The sequence below is a fragment of the Microchirus variegatus genome (genome assembly GCF_963457635.1).
Source record: "Microchirus variegatus genome assembly, chromosome: 19".
NCBI lineage: Eukaryota > Metazoa > Chordata > Actinopteri > Pleuronectiformes > Soleidae > Microchirus > Microchirus variegatus.
The window spans coordinates 12,721,615-12,733,739 of record NC_139820.1 but is presented as its reverse complement, the minus strand read 5'-3'; the positions used below and the strand labels follow the sequence as shown (position 1 = coordinate 12,733,739).

General features: G+C 41.3%; 1 protein-coding gene across 1 annotated transcript in view; it reads right to left on the bottom strand.

Moving 5' to 3' along the window:
• rev3l (REV3 like, DNA directed polymerase zeta catalytic subunit) overlaps positions 1-9,418 on the bottom strand; it is an 83,025-nt gene extending 73,607 nt beyond the window's left edge. The window contains exon 1 of the mRNA XM_083906524.1: positions 8,938-9,418. Within this exon, the coding sequence (XP_083762650.1) occupies positions 8,938-9,076 (139 nt within the window). The 5' untranslated portion in view covers positions 9,077-9,418. The remainder of the gene's footprint in view (positions 1-8,937) is intronic.
• Between the last annotated feature and the right edge of the window lie 2,707 nt (positions 9,419-12,125).

The following is a 12,125-nucleotide window of genomic DNA, read 5'->3' as shown; positions in this document are numbered from 1 at the left end:
TGCATCTGTTATTCCCGTAATTGCAGCGTTAAAAAGTCTTCTTTCACAAAGATTGAACACGGAGTGAAAACGATGAAAAGTGCGCTCTGCTCTTCAGAGTCTGTCACCACGTTTCACTCAGATCACCTGCACTTCATCACGACTGTACTCCATCCTCGTCATAAAGATCGTTATTTTTATGTGGGGATATAACACGTAGAGAAATGATCCAGTCGGCTTTAGATGTGAAATGAGTGCTTGGAGACGCAGAGGAGCGACAAATGGCGCAGGAGAGGGAGAAGAGAACAGCGCAGGGGCAGTGCACAGAAATAAAAGGGTCGTTTGTCTGCACCAGATGAGGCAGCTGAGGGGGCACTACCACTTTTATATTTATGTTGCTTTATCTTACTTTTAAATGAGTAGCAAAGTATTAAAGTAAAATATTGTTGCATCGAGATGCATCGATAATCGGTTTAGAATCGAATCGTTGACCTGAATGGTAATCGAATCGTGAGGTGCCAAGAGATTCCCACCCCTATTGAATCATGTGTGAATGACACAGCTTTGTGTATGAAGTATTGACTGTGATGCTAATGATTTAGCAAAGTGTTGAAAGTTAGGACATCATCAGCTCATTCAGTAACTGATCCATCCACACTACACCACAGAGCCACTTCAATGTATTTCATTAGTGTTTGATTTGATATTAGAAATATGTGTCTATCTTTGATCCTTCTCTTTAAAGTATATATAAAGTATATATAGTAGATATTGTTTTCATGAAACAACAAAAACACATGATTACACATGAATACAGTGGTATGCACCAAATGTTCATAATTTTCCTTTATAAATCATTGGTTATCCAAATAAGACATTTCAGTTAAATCATATTAGGAGACAAACTGTGATATTTGAGAAGTGAAATAAAGTTTATATGATTTACAGAACGTCTGCAATATCAGCAGATTCTGGAGAACAATGTCCAGGAATCAGTGACAAAGTTGAAGTTGTGCCGGGGCAAACCATCAAACCTGACTAATTTGGAGATGTTTTGTAAAGAAGAATGGTCCAAAATACCTTCCTCCAGAATCCAGACTCTAATTAGAAGCTATAGGAAGTGTTTGGAGGATGCACAAAGGGGGGCAAAGGGAGAGGGTCCCTCTCCCTTGATGCATTTGATTACGTTAAAGCCAGAACCAAGTTTAAGTCCATGCAGAGCATGAGGAATGTTTGATTGCATTCAGGGCAGGCTTTAATTCCTATTTATTTTCTTTCTTTAAAAAAAAATGTTTTTCATTGTGATTGTTTCAATCTGTATTTTTGCATTGTTCCAATTTGCAGAGACATTGTGCTGCAGAGTTTCAGTGGCCTCCCTCCCCATTGAATACAATTCTGTGCCTGAAAACTTTAAGCCTTGTAAATGTTATTGTGTTTTTTGAAAATTAAAGACCATGAGATGGACTATGTTTATGATGGACAATTAAAATGTCTAGCACAGCCGCTGGCATTAAATGAAGGTGTTTGTCAGCAAGCTTCAAAATTATTTGGCAACTTCTTAGGCAAAATCTTGTGGTGAACTAGGCCGAAGAAGGTAATTTTTTTTTCGGAGGGCTGTGTTGCCAGCACCCTGGGAACGACGGTGACGTGATAAGACTTGTCAACATGACTGTCAAGGGTAATTACAAGCCAGTGCCGGCAACTATAGTTTTTAGTACAATAGATGATTTTGAGAGACGGCTTGTAAATATATCACATGGAAGAAACAACTAAATTTCAGGGGAAACAGAGAGTTTTCATACAAGAAACAACAACATTTCAGGGGAACAAGTGAGTTTTTATGCATACTGTGTTGTATTTGCTATCATTCATCAAAATTATCACAATCGCCACAATCGCCATCTTGCCTTCTTGCCATCTTGCTACACAGCACAGCGTCATGACAGGACATCAGAGTCTGGTAAGAGCAGAGGAGGGCGGTACGTGTGTGTAGTCAACAACAACTGGTGTACAAACACAGTAACCGTAGACAGTCACTGCTCCTCGGACCTGGAGTATGTGACTGTTAAATCTAGGCCCTTTTATCTCCACAGAGTTCACTGTGATCATGATTACTGCGGTCTACATACCACCGGATGCAAATGCTAACGCGGCCATCAGACATTTACACAGCAGCATCAGCAGTCAGCAGAGCACTTATCCTGATGCTATGTACATCATAGCAGGTGACATTATCCATGCAGACTTGAAGGCAGCGCTCCTCAAATTTCATCAGCATGTGTGCTACAAGAGGAGCTAACAACCTGGACAAGGTCTACTCCAACATCAAGCTGGGCTACAGGGCTAGACCACTACCGCACCTGGGCCAGTCTGACCACTTGTCGCTGCTGTTAATCCCTGCATATGCCCCCCTCAGGAAGACTGCACGTGCCACCACATTAACTGTAAAATCCTGGCCTAATGGCGCCACTCCCTGTTTAAACTGATGCCATCAGGGAGACGCTACAGGTCACTAAAGATAAGAACGAACAGATTCAGGGACAACTTCTACCCCAAAGCAATAACCATATTAAATAAATCAAAAAACACATAAACACAGGCTGCTCAATTAAGGGATTGTGCAATTCAACAGATGTAAATGTTTTATTAATGCATTAAGTTTTATTATTTATTTTATTTAGATAGTCCTTATAGTTTTATTGGATGTGAATGACACACCGACTGGTTTTTGCACTTTAATTTCGTTGTACATGTTGCAAATGACAAATAATGATTCTATTCTAAGGCAAGCATTGAGTAATTCCTTTGGGGATCATCCAAATACTATTAAAATTACAGTTATCAGAACTTTAGGTTGTGGGTTTCTGGTTTGTCTCTATATGTGGTCCTGCGATGGACTGGAAAACTGTCCAGGGTGTACCCTGCCTATCGCCCTGTGTCGGATGAGATTGGCACAGCACCCCCGCGACGCTCCTGTGGAGGGTAAGGCGGTAGAAAATGGATGGATAGATTATTATATCATGGGGGTACAATGCACCAAGAAACTTGTTGGGACTTGTACAGCAGCAGCCTCTGTGCTCTGTGCAGTAGCAAAATCTCTGCCCTGCATTTGATAATATCAAGCTCACTCTGGTCCTCACTCTCTTACACAGTGGTAAACATGTTGGCTGTGCAGTCAGCATGTGCCAAATGCCATGAAAAGCACTGCAGCTTATTTTTAGAAAATATCTACGACTGTAGTCTCCCACTTGACTTGCTGGTCCATGTGCTCTGTCAGTCCAACAACAGTACACCTCCATGCATCTGGGCTGAGCTTGTTGGCCATCAATGCATTCACTCGAAGGGTTGGAGCCTCCTCCACAGCAATCCTCAGTAATGTGGGGAAAACCTTCAAAGCAGCGATAATAAAAATGAAGGGCAAAAAAAGAAGAAAAGCGGAGCTGGCACAGGTGTCACAGGTGTCGCCGGGCGGCTCAGGTTTTTGAACCTGCGCTTGTAGTGTCCACCAGAGTGCAGGATCTTGACTGGGTGAGATAACGTCTTCATTTGTGCAGACGGCTTATTGTGGGCCGCCCTTGCCCCCCTGCCAGGCTTAGCGTTGCTTGTTTATTTATTTTAAATAGATTTTTTTTATACACCACGGATTTTTCTATAGCGGGGAACAAGGGCGCATGCTCCCCCATGTAATCAGTGCAGCGCACGCTTGTCCAGGTGCCGATTGAAACAAAAGTCACACTATCAAGAGCGTCATTATTACGGTTAAATTTTTCTTGTCAAAAAAGATGTTATATTTAGGGATGCACTTATAATTCTGCGGCCGAAACACAGCGAGTTCACTGTGGAACTTGGCTGCTGATTCATCCGTTATTCTCTTAATTACAGCGCTAAAGCACCTTTTACATAAATACTGAGAACACGGAGTAAAAACAATGAAAGGTGCGCTCTGCTCTTCAGAGTCTGTCACGTTTTACTCAGATCTACTCGGATCACCTGCACTTTATCGTGACTGTACTCCATCCTCGTCATAAAGATCATTATGTTTATGTGGGGATAAAACACATAGAGAAATTATCCAGTCTGCTTTGGAAGAGACTGTTGGAGACGCAGGAGCGACAAACGGCGCAGGAGAGGGAGAAGAAAACAGCGCAGGGGCGGTGCGCAGAAATAAAAGGGACATTTGTCTGCACCAGATGAGGCAGATGAGGGGGCACTACCACTTTTTTTATTTATGTTGCTTTATTTTACTTAAAATTACTTACAAGTGCGATGCGCCCGCATGTAACCAGCGAGCGTCCCCTTGCCGATTGAAACTCAAGTCACACCATCAAATACACCATTATTACGGTAATATTGTTATTGTCAATAAAGATGTTATATTTAGGAATGCACCGATAATTCGGCGACCGAAACACTGGGAGTGGAACATCGCCTATTAAATGCTGGAAAGTCTTTGCGCAAAAGTGAAACCTATGAACTCCCCGTGACATTCACTTCACACCAGAGAACATTCTCTCTCTTTGAACAGTTAACTAAAGACATCAGCTCATCTGAGGATCCGTTATTCCCTTAATTGCAGCATTGTAGGGGTAAAACTGCGTGTAGAGAAATGATCCAGTCGGATACGGAGAAGCGCACGGCGCAGGAGAGGGAGAACAGTACAGCGCAGGTGCGGTGTGTTAATTATTTTACTTTTAAATGTGACCAGCATTGCATGGCTTGTTTTAAGATTCACTGTCATTTACTTAATTAGGATTTAACTTAAGTGAAAACAATTGAACAATTGAGAAGTCAGAGGATTCAAGAACAAAGTTGCATTTCAATAGACATTTTATTCACTGACACAAAAAGCACACATTCGAAACACCGAAATTTGGCGGTATCAAACTTCCATACATCAGCGAAAAAATATATACAGTATATATACACAATATACTGTCATATTAACGCATATAAAACACAAAACAAAGCTGGAGATTCAAAACTAACATTTCTTGAGGGCATTTCTGTCCTCACCCTCCTGACCATCCACACTCTGCTGTCTGTCTGGCCACAGATTCTCATTCACATCAAAGAGTATATTCTCCCTTGTGATGCAGTGAGGGAAGAAACAGCGTGGATGTCACAACCATCCCCTGCACTGATCTCCTGTTATATCATCACATGGAGCAGGGACCTCTGATTTTGAGCCTGATGCTCATATACTTTCTATGGCCAAGCAGAGAAGAACTCTTCAAAAGGATTGAGGAAAGGAGAGTAAGGTGGTAGGAACACCATGACCATCCTTGGATGAGTAGTGAACCAGGCCCTGATGAGCAGGCCATGGAGGAAATTCACATTGTCCCACCCAAGTGCACACTTGGTGACACTAGGTGAGGCCCTACCAGACCTCTCATTTTCAGGAATCAAATCAGAATGAAGGTGGTCAAGGAAATGAGGTGCTTCTGTGTGATTTTTGTTAACAAAGGAGGAGTTTCACACATCTCAGATGACAGATCAGATCAAAGAATGTGTAAATTATGATTAATTTATCAAATGTTCCAAGAGATTCATATATGATATTCTTGACTTATTTTGACAATTGAACAGACTATTGTGCAAGTGATGACTTACACAATGAAATGATGCTGACATGTTTTGCAGAGAACAACCATTAGACTGAGACTTCGACAATCAGTTTAGATCAACAAGATCTATTCACTTGGAAACTGTGCTAAATGAAGGCTAACTGTGCTAACTGTGTGCTACCTGTACTTAAACCTTTGCAAAGATGTCTAAGACGATTGCAATTTCATAAATGAATGAGAAATGCAATTCTGTTGTGGACAACTGTGAAGTGGTTTGGAGGTTTGTCCATGTTGCTTTGAGAATGTAATTTCTGTTTCAAGAAATGAGCCAAACATATGGAGAAAAACTGTAAGATTCACTGGCTGATTACTTAATTAGTATGTAAGTGAAAAAAAAGATATTTTTTATTTAATTTCAAGAGTATGTATTTTTGTAAGATTCTATAGGTGGTGTAAAAGTATTGTTAATAAATGTCTTACAATAACACATAATAGTCATAATAATAAAATTACCTGCAAACTTAATTATTTTTTACAAAAACGCTGTGGGCCGCCGGAGGGCTGCCCGAGAGGTCCTACCACTGGGCTTAGCAGGTTTTCTGGGGGAAACCCTGCACGCTCGCACACCCACACAAGCTTGGACACGCACAGCCACTGGAGAGAACAGCTGTTGTCACCAACAACGTTACAGGTGACTGACAACACACTCATCCTACAAACCAGCCTTTGAGCACCACAGACAGCGGCTGAAGCTCCATAGTCACCTTACCGACCCGCCCTCACCTATTCCATTCACAAAAACGGGCCGGTGACTCTTCCTCCTCAGTGCGCACCATCATCTGAGAGCACAGGGAGCCTGGACAGTAGGGTTAGGCATTTTTTGTCGAGGTGCACGTGTGTGGATTGTCGATCAATTTGTCGACAAAAAAGTCCCATCCCTAGTCTCAACAGTCATATGTCATACAGTAATGGCACATTACATCAAACATCTGTGAGGACTGGAAGATTTTGTCCCATGTGCTTGGTGAGAGCTGTTCTCGAGTCTAACATGGGTGCTCATCTGGCAGAGCAAAGCAGCTGTCTCATGTAGAGGCAGCCATCAGAGAAAGGCAGAGTGCTAATGACAGACAACGCCTCTATTATGATTGTTGCACCTCAAGTGGTAAAATACCCTCATGTTCAAAGCTTTGCTCACACATCTTATGTCGTGCCCACTGACAGATTTCAACATTCTACCGCCGCAGCACTACAGCTAACCCCTGCTGAGAGAGAGAAGCAGAAATGCTTGGGCCGATCTGTTGAGGGAGGTTCTTAAGGCCACATTATACTTCTCCGACTACGTAGACCACTCTAGCCTTTATACTTCTGCGTCGTGGTGACGGATAGGCGCTGCAATTTCCCGCCCGATCAGTAGGGGTCGCTGCGCAAGGTTGTTGTGCTTTTGGCTACAGTGAGCAATGGCGTCCGAGGGAGAAAGACTGTTATTGTTGAAACAGCGGCCGTTTGTCACTTTTCTGTGTCCCGGAACGCAGTTATAAGATAATTTGAGGCGAGAAATTGGCCATTTAGAGTCTAAACATGTGCTGTGTGTGTTAAGATATGACGTATTTATAGTTCGGCAGCGACGAAGTCGGCGGTGTTCAGCTCCGCCCTCTGTGGGTGCTCGGTGCTGACTGTGAGCCGGCACAGAACAGCTTTGCTCGGCCTGTCCTGAGGACCAATCGCAGCCCTTGCCGTCTCTGTTGTCCCTTGACGGAGTGACGGACACTTAAAAAATATTCCGTGCACCCGGAGACGACGCAGAGGCTCTTTGACAGGTTCTGCGTCGACGCAGAGGACTCTGCGTGGCCTACGCAGAGCACTTTACGCAGGAGTATAAATTGGGCTTTAGAGCAGAAACCTGTAACATCGGCCACCTCACTGTCTCTAGAGATGAGGACATGAATTCTCAGACATCTGAACCCTGAATGAATCAAAAGTGTCACATGCAGTAGATGGTGTGAGTGCATAACACCCAGTGAAGGATGCACAAGTTCTCCTCCAGAACATGACAGAAAACACTGGAGACTCAGCCTTGATCCCCAAGATCAAGAATGTCATCAAAACTGACCCAGTGAAAAGTTACAGTGAGGCACAAACACTCTGCCTTTTCTCACAGAGGAGTCACTGAAGTGGCTGTCTTTGGGGGTGAATCCATTATGGTTTTATGGTAATTTATATGAAACAGAAACAGATTTAAAATGCTAATAAAAATAATGTTAGAAATGGTATAAGACTGAGTATACTTTATTGTAGGGGTTTTGCTGCGGATGTGAATGCTTTGCCATTGTGCAGAAAGTGATTCTGTTGTTTTGCAGCATTGGGATTAGGTATTCAGGCTAAACAGCAGTAATGGATTTATTAGAGAGCAGGGAATGTGCCAAGGGGAGTGACTCATCCATGTCGAGCCTTAACCTCTCTTTTTTTGCAGTTAATATATGCGCAGAAGCAAATTTCACGTTATCATTAATGCATTTTTATTGGTCCATTACTCCCTCATTTTTATCCTGCAATGTCCTGACACGACGGTTCCTGAAATGTCATCTACTGGGCATACACTTTTTACATAGAAATGAAGCTCAATCTTTAGAGCTGGAACTGTGGTATATATAAAATTCTTGATTCGTTTTCAATACATTTTATCCATCAACTACAAATGAATGGTCAATCGGTGTTTCCCAAACCTCAAAATCACAACCCTTCAAATGATTTATCTCGTTTGTTTTTGGAGAGGTACAGATAAAACCAGAAGGCATTCACATTTTACAAACCAATTAATCATCAGCATAGAAGTTAATCAAGTTGATTATCGATTAAAATTCCGATTGCTTTGCAGCCATATTCATATTTGATGTTGCTGGCTGCTGAAATGTCAACAGTGGCCATATTTCACGATCAAGCTGATCAGATCAAAGTTTCCTCTGATAGTTCAATAGAAGAGGAGGACAGAGGCGCTAACCGTGTCTATCTATTCACCACATGTTGCTTATGAACTGAGAAATACAACAACTGAAAAGAAGAACTGGCGTGTCCGAGCTGCCCGTAAATGCCACATGTGGCAAGGTAGAGGTGCACGTCGTGCCATAATGGAGAATGGGAGCGAAAACAAAAGCCGATCCGTGCGAGGAGGGGGAGAGCGGACCAACAACGGTGCATGAAGCGACCTCCTCTACACCGTGTGTCAACACACCGGCCGCCTTCCAGTGAAAAACAACGATTGCATCTGAACACTGTCGTGCATTCTTACAGCAGGCGCTGCCCAAGCGAAAACGGCCACCCAGTTTGGAGTAATGCTCAATAACAATAACAACAGCAACACAGACACAGATACAGATACAACGGGGAGCTGACTCACCTGCGGGTGTTGCTCCAAATATCCGCACCACCGGCACTTTCTTCACGTCGCTCTCCCTGAAATCAGAGTAGCACACATCCAGGTCTTTAACGGGCTTTGCCAGATAGTAGTCTGCGGTGACGATGCGCACGGCGAACATGACTGCCGCAACAAGGCAACAATTATGACTGAAAGAAGTCCATAAAACACGAGGAGCTGTGCGGACAGCTAATGTTAGCCAGCGTGAGTGTTGTCACAAGGCAGTGAGGAAGCCTGTCTGTGTCTCATGGAAAAAAACGCCAACAAAGATTCCCGTGATTCCCTTCAGCGCACGCCGAGCTGCCGCCACTGCGGCTGGTGGAGAGCTACACTCGACGGCGAAGGCTAACTGTCCGACACGCCACTGCTCCCGGTTCCATGTTGTGGTTCTAATTGTTGTAATTGTGGCTGTACAGTGGTCCAAGCTCCCACTCTTTCTATATATATGCGGGTTTTCTTGTCAGTCAGGAGGACGTTCTCCAGACTTCTGAACGCCTTCTTCCATAACAGGCTAAGCCATGTTAGCTTAACCGAGACACACGGCAAGCTAGTTAAAGTACATGTGATTAGTACATCCGGTAAGAGTTTTCAGAATAAGTCACGACCTCAGTGATTTAAAAACACCAAATATCACAGAAGGCTTACATTTAGTGCATGTGTTTGTGATCAACAGTTGTAAACTAGTGATTTTGCGAAGTGTCTCTTTAGTATTGTGCTGCTGACGCTTTATTTTGTGCACTTACTTTTATGTCAATTATACCTCTTTGACGCTTCTATAGCCGTGTTTTACCGGTTTCGATTGCCACAACGTAAAAGAAATGATGAAGTTACCATTCAGACCGCTATACATCCCGATTGACATTTCCAAAATAAAAGCACATGACTCTAAAAGGTAAAACCGTCGTGTTTGTTGACTAAAATTAAAACTAGCCTACGCTGTCGGGGGCCGACAGCAAGGGGTATATCCGCGAACTTGTCCAATCCTCAACTTTCCAATATACCCAAAGTATACGCACTCGCACCTGCCACTAACTGTTTTAATTAATTATTAATAAATTCAACAAAATAACTGTTAAATATTATGATATAATGCTGACTACACTTTATACATGTTCAAAGTATCCATATAAACTCGATATTGAACACAGAATACCTGAACTCATAAATTTCTCTCTAGTTTTTAATAAAACTAGTTAACCTATTATACCTTGTTAAATAATATGAATATTAAAATGCTAACCACACCTGCCATATCTTCAAAGTGTCCAAATGTCATGAAAAAGCATACACTATGTTTATTAAATTTCATGAAAAAGCATACAATATGTTAAAACGTTCCATTTAATGCATTAATAAAGAAATGGAGGCTTAACCATTTTTTATATGATAATTAATACATTTATATTATAATGTAATAAATATTATGAATAAGTGCTAAATAAACCCATGATATCCTCAATGTGTCCAAATGAGCTCAATAATAAAGAAAACATGCCTTAACTATTTTTTCTGTGTTCACTAATAAGTTAAACAGTTAACTTATTATGTAACTATTACCAATCATAGCCAAAGTAATAATGATTGTACTTGTAGATAGTTGTTACATGAATCATTGTACACAATTTGAAGGCAATATCTCCATCAGTCTGGAAAATAAAGCAGAAAATGGGTTTTTAGCATAATAAATTAATTAATTTGCTAATTAATAATAAAGCTACAAAGATAGGGATAATTCTCAGGTGGTATGTGATGCCCATGCAAAATTTGAAGTCAATACCTGCAATACTTTGGAAGATACAGGCGAAAATATGTTTTTTATATCATTAATTAATTAATTAATTAACTAATTAATAATAATGGTAGACAGCTCAAAATCAATAGGGATCATCTACAGGGGGTATGTGACCCATAAAAAAAACCAGAAAATTGAATCTCAAACGCCTTTCCAGTTATCGCGTTAACGGCTAAAATCTGCGGACGCGCGAGACCGATTCCATAATATCCGCATTTCTCGCGGATATAATAACAATTATAATTAATTGACAAACCTAATTCAAAACATTAGTTACAGTGATTTACTTGGTAAAAAGAATGGTTAAAACACAAAAGCATTCAAATACCATAGCAAACAAGACCTGACTTAAAATAACACTTGGTTTCATTGGCGGCTACTGAAGAAAATTTAAGGCGGGGGGCAATTTTTTTTGATAATGATTAAGGCGAGCCATTCAATAGGTGCATAAAGAAAGACAGTATGTGTTGTTAGGTGATTAACAGTCCTTATTGTGTCCACTACATGAATCTAATGCATGATGTAAAACAGATAAACAGGACACAAGATGTGTCCAGCAACCACATAAAGACAGGGGCAGCATATTAAGTCAAGGATTTATTAACTGACCAGGGATCAAGAGCTTTCACAACATTTACCAGATACATACAACAAACATATGACAAGATAGTCATGTCAAATTATCAGTCAAAATCATTATTTAGATGTGCATTCTTTGGTCGTCAATTTTTCAGTCACTGTCAGCGATACCTGGCAAACTACTGCAGCCTGATCCTTTGTTAGCTATTTTCGGTGTAGTCAGTGATGAACTAAAATTGTCCCATCTCCACAAATCTGCAATCGCCTATGCATCATTACATGCCCACCGTCTGATACTGCTGAATTGGAAGGGAAAAATTCCCCTTCCTATGTTCTTTGGATTAGAGAGGTGATGCTGGGATTAGCTCTAGAAAAAATGAGGTATACAGTAAAGGGGTTGAAGGGGAAATATGACCAAACTTGGTTACAATTTATAACCCATGTTAGGAATCTGCCTTTTACATGACCCCTTGTTTTTATTCATTTATTTTTGGATAGGGTAGCGGCCCTAGTCTTCTTGATGTCCAATTCTGATGTTGGACAATTTGTATGTATTCTTTCTCGTCTTAAAAAAAAAAAATTGGACCAGAAGCCTGAATTGTTGGCGTTACGACCATAATCGTCATTGTAGATTGGTTTGAGTCACTGTGTTTGGCGTCTGTTTTTGTTATTGTATATATCTATTTGCTTTTTTGTCTGTTTGTTTGTTTGTTTTCTGTGCTCTCTTATCTGGTTTGTACAATGTGAATGTGTTTGTGGGGATGCCACATGGATGGGGGGGGGGTAGTAGAGATCATAA